General features: G+C 43.3%; 1 protein-coding gene across 6 annotated transcripts in view; it reads left to right on the top strand.

The window, feature by feature from the left end:
* The window catches only part of GALNT11 (polypeptide N-acetylgalactosaminyltransferase 11), an 87,253-nt gene that overhangs the window by 48,556 nt on the left and 22,455 nt on the right, over nt 1-16,242 (top strand). For 5 of the 6 annotated variants that reach the window (XM_006129319.5, XM_025187869.3, XM_075922801.2 and 2 more), the window contains 4 exons: nt 3,419-3,536; nt 6,511-6,663; nt 9,251-9,469; nt 12,476-12,580. In XM_006129319.5, coding sequence (XP_006129381.3) covers nt 3,419-3,536; nt 6,511-6,663; nt 9,251-9,469; nt 12,476-12,580 — 595 coding nt within the window. Of the gene's footprint in view, nt 1-3,418; nt 3,537-6,510; nt 6,664-9,250; nt 9,470-12,475; nt 12,581-14,941; nt 15,302-16,242 lie in introns of those variants that run through there. The other variant, XM_075922802.2, reaches the window with a different exon arrangement.

Genomic DNA, 16,242 nt, shown 5'->3' with positions numbered 1-16,242 from the left:
ATTGCCACCACCTTCAGAATCTTTATCTTAGCAGACAGGACACACATTGACTAAGCACTGCAGTAGAAATGGCTTGTACAGAGGGATTCATCCAGGAGCAAGGCTGAAGTCGTCAGAGCAATGTGGAGAAGCTGATATTGTTGCATGTATTCTGTACTTCAGAGGCCTTCAGTCTGTAGGGCTGTTGTGCCAATGAATGGTGCTGGATTAACGTTGACTTCGTAAAAAGAGCTTTAATTTAGTCAAAACAGTTCAACCTTATTCTGGTAGAATGTTAGTGCTGTATTGTACTTTATCACTGGGATGGGCTCTGACCCTGTACTGTATGTTCTTGACCTCCTCTGTCCTTGGAATGTGAATTAAAAATGCTTCAAGCTTACACAAGTGGCTCTAACACTGGATTCTCTGCTGTGGTTTCAAGACTATGCATCAGGTTTGCCCATCACAAGGCTTGATTTAAGGAAGCCCAATAAACTTCTCGTGTTATTTCTTAGTAAACTGACTCAGCATTAAGTCTCTTTGGGAAAAAGATCGCTACGGGTATTTCTGAAGGTAGAAGATGACACGTGAGAGATGCATGAAAGAAAATTTTAATAAGGAACCTTGGTCAGAGATAATCTACCATGTGCCTGAAGTTGCAGTTCTCTCTGTAGACAAAGCTGCCACAGTCTTACAAGTGATAGAAATGTAGCCATGTTAGTCTGGTGTAGCTGAAACAAAATACAGGACTATGTAGCACTTTAAAGACTAACAAGATGGTTTATTAGATGATGAGCTTTCGTGGGCCAGACCCACTTCTTCCACTATTTGATCTGAGGAAGTGGGTCTGACCCACGAAAGCTCATCATCTAATAAACCATCTTGTTAGTCTTTAAAGTGCTACATAGTCCTGTATTTTGTTACAGTCTTACAAGGATTCTGGAATTGAGCCCTGTGACATAGTGGGGGAGTGCTGTCCACTGGTGGCCCTGGATCCACTCTGGTTTTGCGTTCACTGGTTGCTTTGTTGTGCTGGGTATGACCTTTACTGCCCTATGCTGGTCTGCAAAGACTCTGTGGCTACGTCTACACTGGCCCCTTTTCCGAAAGGGGCATGCTAATTTTAAACTTCAGAATAGGGAAATCCGCGGGGGATTTAAATATCCCCCGCGGGATTTAAATAAAGATGTCCGCCGTTTTTTTCCGGCTTGTAGATAAGCTGGAAAAAAGCGTCTAGACTGGCCCGATCCTCCGGAATAAAGCCCTTTTCCGGAGGATCTCTTATTCCTACTTCAAAGGAATAGGGCTTTATTCCGGAGGATCGGGCCAGTCTAGATGCTTTTTTCTGGCTTTTCCCCAAGCTGGAAAAAAGCGGCAGACATCTTTATTTAAATCCCGCGGGGGATATTTAAATCCCCCGCGGATTTCCCTATTCTGAAGTTTAAAATTAGCATGCCCCTTTCGGAAAAGGGGCCAGTGTAGACGTAGCCTGCGTGTGTCTGTGAGCAGTGCCCAGTGGGGGATGGTCCCTGAGGGGAGGCATGTAGGAAGTGGCCCAGCCGCCTGACTAGGTGGAGGAATTTTAACAAAGCAAGGGACGTGGCCGCCTGGGGGCTAAGGGACCAGTTGCTGGGAGTTGAGTTGGTCTCAGCTGGGCTAGGAGCAGTGAGGATGTTTTAGACTAAGGAAGGGGGTGCAGCCCTTTCCCCGCCGAGAGGAATAAGGCTGTCTGCCCTGGCTCCTATGTTAACATTGATCCTAAGCTATGCTGTATCTGTGAGAAGCAATAAACCTAACCTGCTGGCTGGCTGAGAATTGCATCTGGCTGCAGATGGGGGTACAGGGTTGGGGGCTCCGTCACAAGCCCAAAGAAAGCATTGGTAATTAAATGGAGTCCTGTCATCTAAGATGACTAAATTTCCTGAGATTGAAAATGACTTTCCTTGTTAGAGACGCTTAAGCAATGCGAGAGCAGTATTTCTGGAAGTTTGTTTTTTAAAAATCTCTGAATATAACTTTCCACCTGATAGAAAGCTTTTTGTGTTGTCATCTATTTAGAAACCTTCATAATCAATTGTACTAGATTCTTCTCTATCCAGGTGTTAGAGGGACAAAACCTACAGCAGAAGACCTGTCAGAACAAACAAGTTAATCCAGTCTTAGGGCTGCTTACCCTTGACATTTTTATTACATTTCTACTGACTAGGATTGTAAAAATACCTGTCTAGCCACTGTCAGTGGCATGTCCGCATGGACTGCTTCTTCCCCCTTCTCCCCCCACACCTTACACTTTGCCAGAGCAACAACAGGGATTTCCTGCTTATAAGCAGGAGGTATTGGCCATACCTGGAGCAGTTTAGGATGTAGATTGTAGAATAGTAATTAAAGCACAGATATTTACAAAATATATTGACAGTAAAAATGCTACACAAGAGAAACTTCATAGAAGGGACAAAAGAACTGGAAAACCTCCAGAGAGAACAAATACTCAACTGTAGAAAGTTATAAACAATCGGAGGACAACTGATTTTTATTAATTATGAAACATCTGTACTTCTGATTTTAAATTCCATTTGAGAGACAAGATCAACTTAATTACACACCATTAGGTTTACTGGATTGTATACTTCAGCTGTGATCCTGGTTTCACCTAGAAGGGGATTTATTACTTATTTCAGGTAACACCAGAAAGTAGAATGTATGCTGGAATGTATGATTTTTCCTCAGACAGGTTAGGATCAGCCTATATTAGCCCTTTATTCATGAGGGAGAAATACACATTCATTTTGATTTGTATTTATATCACTGTACACGTGTATGTATTATGGACAAGTACATCCATACATTTTAGATCAAGAGCAATATAATAAATCCACCAAAAAATGTAGATACTGTGTCAGAAAAGAGACAAAAATATAACTTGGCTGGATTCTAAGCAGGTACACTTATGCTAGTGATGTCATTTCAGAAGACTAATTTGTTTGGTTTGTAGCAAGCTATTTGTGTTTGAAGGAAAACAGGGCTTGTCTAAATGATAGCCCTGCATTTTGGACTGTGGGTGTGTGGATTGCATTGTGCACTAGTATGCTGTGCTGTAACTCCCCCGTGTGGTGCTGTGAGTATAAACTAAAGGTACCTTGCTCACGTTCACTTAGTTGTATTTAAAGGTATACATCAAATACATGTATGTTATACAGTTATACATGATGGAACAGTGACAGTTCAAGGAATGTATTCATATCCTTTCCTTGAAAAACCAATTATAGGATCTTTTGAAACCTGATCTGACCACATCAATCCTGCAGTTGTAGTCAATGGATTTCAACCATCTGTCTCCAGTAGTAGGTCTGGGAATTGATGACTAAACTAGACTAGCTATTTTTTATTAAAACAAGTATTTAGACAATGGGAACTTTATTTTGAACTTTTTCTCTTTTAGGTCCCCTACTATGGCAGGAGGTTTGTTTGCTATGGATAGAGAATACTTTAATGAACTCGGACAGTATGATAGTGGCATGGACATCTGGGGAGGAGAAAATTTGGAAATATCATTTCGGGTAACAATGTGTTTTGTATTACAATAGATGCTCTACTTGTTCCTTTCCCAAAGCAGAGACTAATTAGTACTGGAATTGCTATTTGCATATTGATGCTCTTCATTCATGAAAGGGGCCTTCATTCCCCTTTCAATGCATGCTTTCAGTTTACAAAATAATACTAACATTTTTGATCCACTATTGTTACAATTAATCTGCCTGGAAGATCAAAGAGGGGAAAAGTTCTCTCTTTTGACTTTTATTCTGTAGTGTTTGACAGCACTTATCTTTAGCCACTTCTACAGTTTCCCTTTTTGTCTGGGTCTTTCACACAGCAATGCAGAGAGGCGCAAGAGAATGATTTGTAAAATGACAGATTTGGCAGGAGACATGGGCAGATGTGCTGCATGAAACAGCTTTTAACTCAGTTTGTGAAATTGACAAGACTTGAAGCTGCGAGTTGCCCTTTTAATATAAACAGGTTTAATTGCATAATATTTATATAGATTTTATAGCTGGAAACCTCAGATGAACTTGAAACACAATTTAGACAGGCACTGTACAAATTAGGGATCATACACACAAGGTTAGTGTCAGAGCTGTTGAAGAAAGATAGGCAGAAAGTTACTATCAGCAGGTTCTACTGCTGTTGGTTCACTAGATTTGTTTTACATTTTCTGCTTTGCTTACAGGATAGAGATAAAAAAATTGCTTTTAACTTTTTAAAAACTAGTAGTATGTACCTTTTGGGTTTAAATTCACGGCCATGAAGAAGGTATCACAAACTGGGGGTCCTGAACCAAAAAGAAGGTGGGGGGGAGGGGTCTGCCACAATGTTATTTAAGGGGGGGTTGTAGTAATAGCCATCCTTATTTCTGCACTGCCTTCTGAGCTGGGTGGTTGAAGAGCTGTATCTGTTGGCCAGTTGCTCAGGTTTGAGGGCAGCGCCCTGCCAGTAGCAGCACAGAATTAAGGGTGGCAATGCCATACCATGCCACCCTTAGCTCTGTGCTGATGCCTCAGGAGCTGGATGGCTGGCGAGGGATAGCTGCTGACTGAGGGCCCAGATCTGCAGGCAGTAGTGCAGAATAAGGGTAACAGTTCTATACCATGCCATCCTTCTTTCTGTGCTGGTGACGGCTCTGCCTTCAACGCTCAGCTCCTAAGCAGCAGCTGCTGCTGCTCTCCAATTGCCCAGCTCAGAAGGCAGCATTTTTACTATCAGCAGCACAGAAGAAAGAGTGTCAATGTTTTTTTTGGTGTTAGAACCCTTACAATTACAACACTGTGAAATTTCAGATTTAAATAGCTGAAATCCTGTACAAAATAAAAATACTTCAACAAATCTGTTTGCAAATGGACTCATGACAGGGACACAGAAATTAGGTCATATCAACAGAATGTGGAGATGAATGCTAGAAATCAGTGTCTTTGAAAACAAATTTGGGGTTGTGGTGGAAAACCAGCCTAATTGAGGCTCATATTGTGATACCGTGGCTACAGGCCTAACTCAATTCTTGGATTTATAAGAAGAAGCATAATGAGTAGAAGGAGGGAGGTGGTTATCTCTGTACAGCATTGATAAAATCATTACTGGAATACTGTGTCAAGTATGGCATTCATAGTTTTAGAATCAGGATGATAATTGGAAAGGGTTCAGAGTAGTGTTGTTAGAAGAAATCAAGGCCTGGAAAATCTGCTTTCCAGTGAGAAACTTCCAAAGGGGAGGTGAAGAGGTGACTTGAATCTGTAAGTACCTATTTAGGGAGAAGATTTCTGAGAGTCAAGAGCTCTTTAGTTTAGCAGACAAACACATAACAAAATCCAGCAGCTAGAAGCTGGAGTTAGGGAAAAATTCAGAGTGGCAAACTCGGATATCTTTCTAAAATGTTCTAGCTTCAGCAGAAGTTATGGGCTTAATGCAGGAATTATTGGTTGGCCTGTTACATAGGTCAGACTAATAATCAATGTGATCTTTTCTAGCCTTAAAATCCGCAAATTTTATTTCCAGAAAGATCAAGTAGGGCAAACATTTTGACATATAACCCTTTTTGGGTATCCATATATGTAACTAATGCATGTGTCCACATAAGCACATATGGGAAACTTGTCTTAATCAACCACGTACAGGACTTGAGTGTTTGCTTAACAGAGTTGGTTATATTAAGGTAGAGTAAAAAAATGTTCTTGCTAAGTTTGAGGATATTCTGAAATGGACAGGAGATTGATTGGCTAATCAGGATGATGGCCTGTTGTATGGTTACTGTGTACTGTAGCAGGAGGAGTAGGGATGTTGAAATGAAGGTTAATTATGTGTCCTAATGCCTGGGATTCACTTCAAGGTTACAAAGACTGTCAGAGGTGTGGGGTTTTTTTTTTGTTTATAACCAATGTATAGCTATATTTGCACAAGTCCTAGTGTATACACAGTAATGCTGGTATAAAGGTCAGGACCTATATGGGAATAGCTGTATTGTTATAAAGCACTTTTATGCCAGTATAACAGTGTCCACACTGGCTGGGGTAGACCTTTGTACTTAACCCAGCACTGCAGACACAGCTTAACAGGCATTGACACCTATAACTTTTTGAAACTTGTGCTTTTCTATAGAAATATTCTATGTTTTGTTCTTTTGTCTGAAAACTACTGAAAGTTTGAAAAACACGGTGGCTATTTCCAATGGAAAGGAGAGTGAGAGAGAATCTTTGTTTTTAGCTTTAAAAAGAACTTGCAACATTTTATTTTGAAAGCCTATAAAGTTGCAGGTAGGTGATCTAGGGAAATTGGTATGAAAATTGCCCTTTTCAAAGAATAAAGCCTTGCCTTTTTCCACCTATAGAAAACTGGGTTTGATTTAACTCCGAGATGAACCTTTAAAAGCTGAACACCAATCACACACAATTCTATCGTAACTATACTCGTTAATAATAAAAAGAAAAAGTGTTGAACCTTTTGTATTCTATAGTGAGATGTCTTCTGCTTTCTTGTGGACAGATTTGGATGTGTGGGGGTAGACTTCTAATCATCCCTTGCTCCAGGGTAGGACACATATTCCGTAAAAGGCGCCCTTATGGCTCACCAGGCGGGAAGGATACGATGGCACATAACTCTCTACGCCTGGCACATGTGTGGATGGATGAATATAAGGTAAGACACAATTACAGAGTTTGAACTATAAATGTTAATTGAATTGTTCCAACAATGACCAGTTTGACACATACCTTCCTTGCTCTAATGAGATACCATCTGTGCACAATTCTTACTTGTATGACTCTGCTTCTTAGTGTGTGAGACTCCAAAAATTCCCAAGTTCTATATGTCCTTTTGGCCTCTGAGGTCAGCATTAGGCACCAAGGATACCAGCCATTCCCATTTGCTGTCCCAAAAGGTCTTCGCTCACTGATTAAGTAGTCTACCTCAGTTCTGTGCCTTTTTTCCTTGTATCAACTGTGGAGTTCTCATGGTTTATCTGTTCTTCTCTGAAAGCTGCCAGGACATTTTTGTTACAACAGATTTAGGGGTGGAAAGCATGTCTGAAGATATTTCCATACTTATCTTATATATAGTAGTCCAATGTCTGTGAGTCTGTAACGCTGTAGCGTTACAGACTCGCCTCTGGGGGGGGGGGGCACTTAGCTGAGTTCTGTAAGGGGAGCGCAGACTCCAAACGGCTGCTTGCCGCCGCTTGCTCCACTGCTGCGGCCCAGCTGAACGGTGCAGAACTCACTCGAGCGCCATGGCGGGAGGGAAAGGGGGGCAGGGCGGTGACGTACACAGCTCCGCCCCCTGGCTGTGTATGTCACCACCCCACCCCTCTTCCCCTCCTGCCGTGGCGCGAGTGCTGCGCCGCTTGGCTGAGCCGCCGTGGGGGAGCAAGTAGCACAAGTGGCCATTTGGGCTCCCCCGCGGCGGCCTGGCCGAGCGGCGCAGCACTCAGCCGAGCGCCATGGCGGGAGGGGAAGGGGGCGAGGCAGTGACGAACACGGCTGGGGGGGGAGGTGAAGAGAAAGAGAGAGTGAGCGGTAGGACGGAGAGAGAGAGGTAGGAGGTGGAGGAGAGTTGGGGCGGGGAGGCAGGAGGACGAGGGGGTGGGGGAGAGGGGGAGAGAGACCCAAAAAATCCATTCTATGATGGGCTATTGGCTAGTATGTATAATAAACATGTTTGGGGCCAAGACAGGGATATTGACTGACGCTGTAGTGGGATGAATGATATACACAAGAGATGCAGAAAGATAAGTAGAGATGGTCTGTTTTCCTGTTTGATTCAGCACTGTACAGCAGCATTTAATGAATAATTAAAAATACTAATATGATAGAGAGGGAAAAGTGAAATAAAATTTGCATTTTAATACTTACTTTCATGAATAATTGTAAATTGTGTATATGCAATATAAGGTCAAATATGTAATACAAAAAAAAGCAAGATACCATAGTTACTTTTAAACATATGGTTACCATAGTTATTTTTAAGGATACTGAATATCCCACTTCATTAATACTTTTATTGAAAAAGAGTAACAGATACAGTAATACACAGAATTATGTTTCATACAGAAAAGTCTTGCCTAATTCACTGTAGCATTGCCCTGGATTCCATTTCACTATATACATGATATGCCTTGTGTTAGATTGTATTAGCGTTGCTCTTACAGCTTCTTTGTGTCTGCTACAAAAATTAGGAATGTTCACCTTGCAGTCATCTTCAGAATCAACAAGTATCTCAGTAATGATGGATAATTTTAATTAGTGTTGAACAGAAGACTGGAAGATTAAAAATAGTAGTAGAACGTCATTATCGCCAGCAAGTTTCAAACATTAAAATGTAGATCTACCCAGAGAAGTGTCAGGTTTTCATACTTATTGTATCCTAAAGAATGGAGATGAAATTAGCTTAGTCCATAAACAGTGTCTTTTCTGTCTCCCCTGCAAATTCAGTCTAGGATGTGAGGCTCTCCATGGGGATTTTTTTTTTGAACATCACCAGTAATAAAGATTCTACAGGCCATATTATACATGATGATATTTGTGTGATCTAATTAGCTCTAATGACAGCTCTATTGGGGTTGCACAGGTATAACTTTGGGCATAATTAGCCTCTAGAACAATGTTCCTTCTAATCTTTTCCATCCAAGTGCAGAATACATTTTTATGTGCACTGAGGCATGTGCAAATGTTCACTACTAGTAGAAACTACAAATCTAGCTGTGGGAGTACATTCTGCTAATCAGCTGGGTGGCATTTGAATCTCTCCTGAGCATCTGCATAAGTGCACAGCTTACAGGGAACACTGCTCTAGAATCTTAATGACTAGGAATGAGGTAGGATAAGGAAAAAACCCAGCTTGACTCCAAGAACCCAGATTAAAGGCCTGGTCTTGCAAATGTATGTGGACGTGAATAGCTTCAATCACATGATTCGTCCTTTTGAAGTCAGTGAGACTAGCCACATTCACATGCAAGAACAAGCCCTAAACTTGCATGTTTGGCAGTTAGAAAAACACTTTTTGAGTTGTAAACCGAACAAATTTGTTGTGGAAATCATAGAAGCACAATAATAATTGATTCTAAAATGACATTATGGAATGCCAGTTTTCAGAGAAGAATTAATACTTAAGTCAGTGATTAAATGGAACAGGTAAGTAGTTCAATGCATTAGCTTAATCACCATTTAAAACTAGTATGAGAAGTAATGTAAATAGTTCTCGTATTCTCTCCTATTTCTTGTCTATGTAGGAACAATATTTTGCCCTAAGACCTGAATTAAGGGCCAGGAATTATGGAAATATTACTGACCGTGTGGAGTTGAGAAAAAAACTGAATTGCAGGTCATTTAAGTGGTATCTAGATAATATCTACCCAGAGATGCAAATATCTGGGCCCAATGCCAAAGTTCAGCAACCAGTTTTTATTAACAGAGGGCAAAAACGACCAAAAATACTGCAGCGTGGAAGGGTAAGACATTGTTCAACTTCTTTAGAAAATCCTTGGATTCTTTTTTAGATAGTTTTGAAATTTATTATAAAAACTGCACATAGATTTAAGTACAGATTGGACCTCGCTAGTTTGGCACCCCTGACTGGTCCCAAACAAGGGGATTTGCTGGATTAGGGAAGGTCCCTTCCCTTGTGGCCGTGCTGCCTGTCCCAGCTGCTGCCTCAGTCCCCCTTGGGGCTCTCCCTGGCCCTGCTGCTTCTGGGGCTGGAGCGCCACGGCCAGAGCTGCACAGCTAGGACAGAGGTCCACAGCTGCCTGGCTCCATGGCTGGGGACGGAGCTCGCCGCTGGGACTGGGGCTGGAGCTCCCTGGCTGCTGGGGCCAGAACACAGCCGGGACGCCGGAGCCGGGGCCAGAGCTCTCTGGCTGGAGCCTGAGGCCCACAGCTGCGGCCAAGCTAGAGCTCCCCAGCTTCTGGGGTCAGGGAGCTCTGCTGGGGCCAGAACTCCGCACTATGCCGTCCATCTCCCCTCCCCTACACATACTCTGGGCTCCCGGCTTAGTCACTGGTGCCCCTTATAGAGCTCCCACCCCACTGCCAGGCTTCCCTCTTCCTGGGTTCTGTGGTCCAGCAACGTTCATTGTCCATGCTGGACAATGGATGTTACCGGATCAGGTTGTCCCTGTTAAGGGAGGTACAGTCTGCACAATAAATGGTTTTCACAGCAGGTGCTTTGGCGATAAACCATAGTGAGTTAGTGTTTATCTTGGAAATGACAAAGGTTATATAGCCATCGGTGAACAGGAACAGGTTCCAGGCCCAGGGCCTTTGCAGAGGGTACAGTACGGAAGCTTTCAAGCCAGCTCCCCACACGTATCGGCTCCCACAGAACCACCTGCCCCCACGTGCTGCTGCTTCTCTGGGGCGGTAGATTTTAAGTTGGCTCTGTCAGAGCACCAGCTCTCGCCTGCCCCCACCCTGTGCTGCTGCCTCGGTGTCAGAGGCAACTGCACTAGGATGGGGGGGTCAGGCAGGATGCTGGAGCAGCTTCTGTCCACAGCCCCCACCTTCCCCCCTGCTGATAGGAGCTGCTGCCGCCCCACACTGCTGCCTCTATTTAAATGGCTTCCCCTCTCAGGCTGGCTCAGCTTGCCACCCTGCATTGCTGCCTCTGATACATATGTAAAAGTGTAGCTAGGGTTGCCAGGTGTCCGGTTTTGAACCAGACAGTCCAGTATTTGAGCTTTCTGTTCGGGAAACAAATTGAGAAAATATAAACGAGAAAATATAAATGTCCGGTATTTTCTAAATAAGATGTAAAGTAGATTGTGATGTAATGTCAAGTATGTCCGGTATTTTTGTTGAAACCATCTGGCAACCCTAAGAGTAGCTGGTACAGAGGCAGCAGCACGAGGTGGCAGGGTGCACCCTGAGAGTTGGGAAAGCACTGACTGCTGGCCCTGCCTCCGGAGGGAACATTTTAGTAACCGCTAAAAATTATTTGCTACACAATTACTAAAATAACCAGTATCTTATATCCCTAATGCATACTGGCTCCTGCTTGCTACCTGTGATGCTCCTTCTGTATAAGCTACGCTTTTACATCCCCTTTACAGACCTCTAAGGGTTTCAGAATAAATTACTCCACATCCCACCAGTTTAGCCTTGCATAAATGACATGGCTTTAGTGGTGAGTAATTAACATTCAAAATTTGATCTTCCCTAAAATCTTTGATAGAGAATATCACTTAGAATACTCTCATTCTAAAGCATGTCATCTGTTTGATATACGTAGTGCGAATCAGCAAAGGGACAGCCAGTTATACTGCAAGGCAGGGCATCTGAAGAGGCAAATATTGCTCGGGGTGATGCTCAGAGAAAAATGGAATTTAGTCTGTTATTGTGCTGCCCAGTTATTTAGTATCCTGCCAGAGAGTTGCTGTTTCTTTCTGGATTTATATATCTGTTTTAGGTGTATAGCGTATTCAGAGCAATGCCTATTTGGTTTTATAAATCTAAGGAATAATAAAATATTGATATTTTCCCCCAAGAGTAGCCTAGTAATAAGACAAAAACTAAAGTAACTGCTTGCATTTATCTAAGGCAAAATGGGCTCATTTTTCAGGATGGCTCACAGTCCCAAGGGTGTGAAAGTTATTTTATATTAAGTTCCAGAATGGAGATAAGGGTTTTTTTGGTGATTGATCATACTGAAGCCAAATAATTTCAGATCAGATTAGAAGCCTTTGAGCATGCTGAGTTACTTCATGGGATGGGTGACCAAATAACCAGCATCAGAATTCAGGGATAAGTGGGAAGATGGTCTGGTCAGACCAGGAAAGCAGCTGAACTGCTAGTAGGAGCTTCATAATTCATCTTGGTAGTAGGCTTTCTTCAATAAGCAGCCATGTGTTAAGTGTCTGGTCCCAGTCTTGCCTCCCTCCCCCTAAAAAAACCCAACAACCCTCCAGGTTATTTGTTTCATGTTAACAATGAGTTCATCCAAACTGGGTTGGGAGCTCATCTGAAAATAGGGGAAGTTTTTGGAAATCAGGTGGCACAAAGTCACTTTCATTGTAACTCCAAAATGGAAGGTGGTATGGGATGGGGCCAAAAGCGTTTTGATTTTTGTAATTGCTATGAATTCTAGAAAGAAAACCCATGACCTATCCTGGCCCTGAGAGTACGTGTGAGACTTCTGCCATTCAGAGAGAAGGTGGAATTGATAGGGAATAATTGAATTAAATAGGACAAAATTCTGTTTTATGTGCGCATTGTTTCCAAATCACAGGGGGAGAAACGTGTTGTATCTTGCAAATAAAATAAAATTGCTTTACACATGGTTATACTAAAACATTAATTTAAAAAGCAGAATGCCCTGTATGTGAAAAAGGAGGAGGGTTTTTTCTTTGTCAACACTTCATGAGTTCTAGGAAATAGATTGTTAGAAGACTTGCCAAATGTTTCTGGTACTTGCCTTTTAATGATGGTATATATTAAGCTGTCATTGTTTACTTTCACAGCTGTATCACCTTCAAACCAACAAATGTCTGGTTGCCCAGGGCCACCCAAGTCAGAAAGGAGGACTAGTGGCGGTTAGGGAGTGTGACTACAATGATCAAAACCAGGTAGGTGGTTGCTGGCTTGTAAGGATTGTTGTCATGTAAGGATTTTCCAAACTTTGCCAGTGTGTGCTGTTGAGAATGAGCCTATGGCAACACCTGATTTTGGTGAAAAGGCGCCAGCTGCCAAGTACCCTTATCTTCAGTGTGCAAATGGATTGTACATCCCACAATGCCACACTTATGTGCATGCCTAGACATAAAATGTGTCAATGGCACAGCTGCATTACTGCATGTAGACACCTGCGAGGTGGTGGTAGATTAATGGAAGGTATTTCCTTCGACCTACTGTTGTCTACATAAGGACTTGGGGTTAGCTTAATGTCACTTAGAGGTGTGGATTTTTCCAACTCCTGACTAATGCAATTAAAATGATCTAATTTTCTAGGCCCTGATCTTATGCAGGGGAGCCTGCTCTGGTCAGCCCGGAGCATCAGATGCTGGAGCTTTTGTCTCTGTGGGTTGCATCTTTGTATTAATGTGAGCTGCATATGGCTCATGGGCTTCAGTTTGGCTACCCTGATAGAAAATCTGACATTACTTTGCCTATACAAGTTGCTACAGACAGTGTGTTAGCTAGTTTTCCTCATGGGGACCTATGATATGTACATGCCCCTTTTCTGTCTACTGTCCCCTTTGCATTCTGCCACTGTTCCAGTTTGTTTTTAATTAAGAAAAGTGTTACATTTTCTGGGTATCTTGTTTTGTGGCTCCCTTCACACATTATGACTTGGGACCTTGTAACTTGAGTTCACAGAGAATCGGGCTCCTTTCAAGGTGCTCACCCATAAATTAAGGCGTCCACAATCACAAGTCAGTTTGGAAAACTTGATGCCATCGTTTCTGAATTAGCAAAGGAAAGTACTGATGCTTTAAGGCACCAAGGGGCCTGGTACCTCCACTACGGAGATAATGCATGATGTCACATATTGGAGGTAGGGGCAAAGTTTAGTGCAGGGGTCAGCAAACGTTCAGAAGTGGTGCGCCGAGATTTAACTTATTTCTGTTTACGGGTCTGCATGCCGTTGATACTTTTTAAAGTCAGTAATAGTCCTACTTACAGCAGCTTCATTAATAAATAAAGATGCAGATCTTACCATTTTAGTAACACAGGATTTTAAAAAGATCATTAAGATCAGAGTTTTAGATAGCTGAATCACTCCAAAAAAAATTGTTAATCTTTTTCTTTCTTACGTGGGGATACACAGGCTTAATTCTTGGCTCTATCACAGACTTCTTGAGTGAGGTCAGGTAAGCCCCCAAGAGTACATGTACACTACAACTAGAGGTGTAAGTTACAGCTCAAGGAGACACACATATGACCTTTAGCTTAGCTAGTGCGCTGATGGTAGGTCTGCACTATAGTTAAAAAATTGCTGCTGTAAGGTGTGGCGCACACACGCCTCCTGGTAGGACTATGAGAAGCTGAAGATGCATCTGAGTGTCTGAATGCAAACCTGAGCTGGTTGAAATTTTTAAAGCCTTTAGGGAGCAGGAAAGGACTCTTTTCTAAAACAAAACTGTCTTATCCCAAATTGTCAAAATGGTTCCTCTTCTGATTTAAAAAAAAAAAGTCATGCCTTTTCACCAACTCAAACTTCAAAGTATTTTATAACTAGCTAGTACCAGTTTTTGGAGGGGCTTTTTGTAAAGAAAAAATCTCACTAACTTCTTTGTTTGAGGGAAATAAAAAAGATGTAGGACATTTTGAAAAATTGGTCCATTTGGCATACTTGAAATTAAAACGAGTTTGTAAGTTAATACTTCGTTTTCCCCCCTCTGTGAAAATAGGTCATCATATTTCAGCCAGTTCTGGTAATGGAAAAATCATGAGTTATGCTTTTGTTGACAGTTCCCATCAGAGCCTTGAGCTTTTTTAAGATCAAGAGCCAGATACCTCTCTATATTTGGGTGCCTGAAGAGGCAGATCTATGCCTAAGCTACTTTGCACTCCAGAAAACCCCAGCTGTCTAAATCTCTATTAAAAAGTCAAATGAAAATAAATTCAGTTCCCATTAGACACCTATTTGTCTCTTTAGGTGTTCTCAAATCTAAGCCATTAACATCTCTTCATCTTGCTGCTCCCTTTATCAGCCACTTGACAACACCCCGCCAATCAGCTGAACTCCCTGCCTGTGCTGGGCAGGGGCGGGATTGAGCTCCCACCTCTGTGCCAGTAAAAATCGGCTCCTGTGCCACTGATGGCATGTGTGCAGTAGGTTGCTGACCCCTGATTTAGACCTTGGATCTCTGAAAATTGTGGAGAGATGCCAGAGATCAGCACCTCAACCCTCCTCCCTGACGGCTAGGAATGCCGACGTCCTTTACCCGTCTATTCCAGCAAGCCCGTCCACTTGTATCTTTCAGTGCTCACCCCGCATGGGCGACGCCTTGTCGTTGTGGACCATGTTCCCAGTGGAGGCCATGTTCAAAGGATCCCACCTGCGGGCCGTGTGTTGAACCCCACGTAAACCCAAACTGCACCGTGAGCCACAAACAGGCCGCGGGCCACGTGTTGAGTAGTCCTGCCTTAGAGATTAAAAAATATCTTTGTATCATGAGCTTTCTTCGGTAAACTCCACTTCATCAGATGAGTTGGAGTGAAAATTAAAGAATCTAGAGCCTTGGATAGCGATCCGCTGGTGGGCATGACCAGTCAATCGCAAGGTGTTCTAGCCCTCCTCTCGTTTCCCCCACCCCACCCCCAAAAAGGAGCCAGCGCTGATGCTACTAGGGTTGCCAGGTATCTGGTATTGTTCCGGACAGTCCGGTATTTGCGGCCTCTGTCCAGTTAAAAAAAACCACAGAAAATACCAGACATGTAAAATGTCCGGTATTTTCTGTTTTTCTTGGATGGAAGGCTGCATGGGACATTCTTCCCCTGCCATGTCTGGCGGGGATGGGGAGAGTGGGAGGCACAATGACCCTTTTTGTTTTGTGTGGTTTGTGGGTTGTTGGGTTCCCCCCCCCCCCAGCAACTTTGGCAGCCCGTTTTATTTTATTTATTTATTTATTTATTTATTTATTTTGCTCAACAAGTTTGGTCCTTTTTTTTTTCTTTGCTCAACCAATTTTTTTCCCTGCCATGCTCAGTATTTTTTTGTGAAAGTATATAGCAACCCTAGGTGCTATCTCCTGAGAAAATGGAGGTAATGCCAGCTTCCTGTAGCAGAGGGGTGGGTGGGGGGGAGGAGGAGAGAGAAGTCCCCGGCTGGGCACTAGATGTGGCATGTCAGCAAGCGCGCGCACTGCTCCTCCCCTCTCCAAAACAGCCAGCACGCTTCCTGAAAAGCTGGATCTGGCACACAGCTGGGGACTTGCTTCCTCATGGTGCCTTCCTTCTCCCCTGGTGCAGGAAGGAAGTCCCCAGCTGTGTGTCAGCTCTGACTTCTTAGGAAGCGTGCCAGCTGTTCTGGGGAGGGGAGGAGCAGTTTGCGCTGCAGGACCCCCAGGTCCTTGCCAACCCCCGTCCCCCCCCACCGCAACAGCACCCTACACCCTCCCCCTGGCCAGATTCCCCAACAGAACCTGCCTGTTGCCCATACCCCCACCAGCCCCTTGCCCCTGCCTTGTGGTCAGACGCCCACCCGCACCCTGCTCCTGCCCCCTCCCTCCCAGCCAGATACCTTCCCTCAGCTTGCTCCTGTACCATATTTTCCATCCAGATT

Source organism: Pelodiscus sinensis, chromosome 2 (genome assembly GCF_052426305.1).
Source record: "Pelodiscus sinensis isolate ZL-2025 chromosome 2, ASM5242630v1, whole genome shotgun sequence".
NCBI lineage: Eukaryota > Metazoa > Chordata > Testudines > Trionychidae > Pelodiscus > Pelodiscus sinensis.
This window is presented reverse-complemented; position numbering and strand designations above follow the sequence as displayed.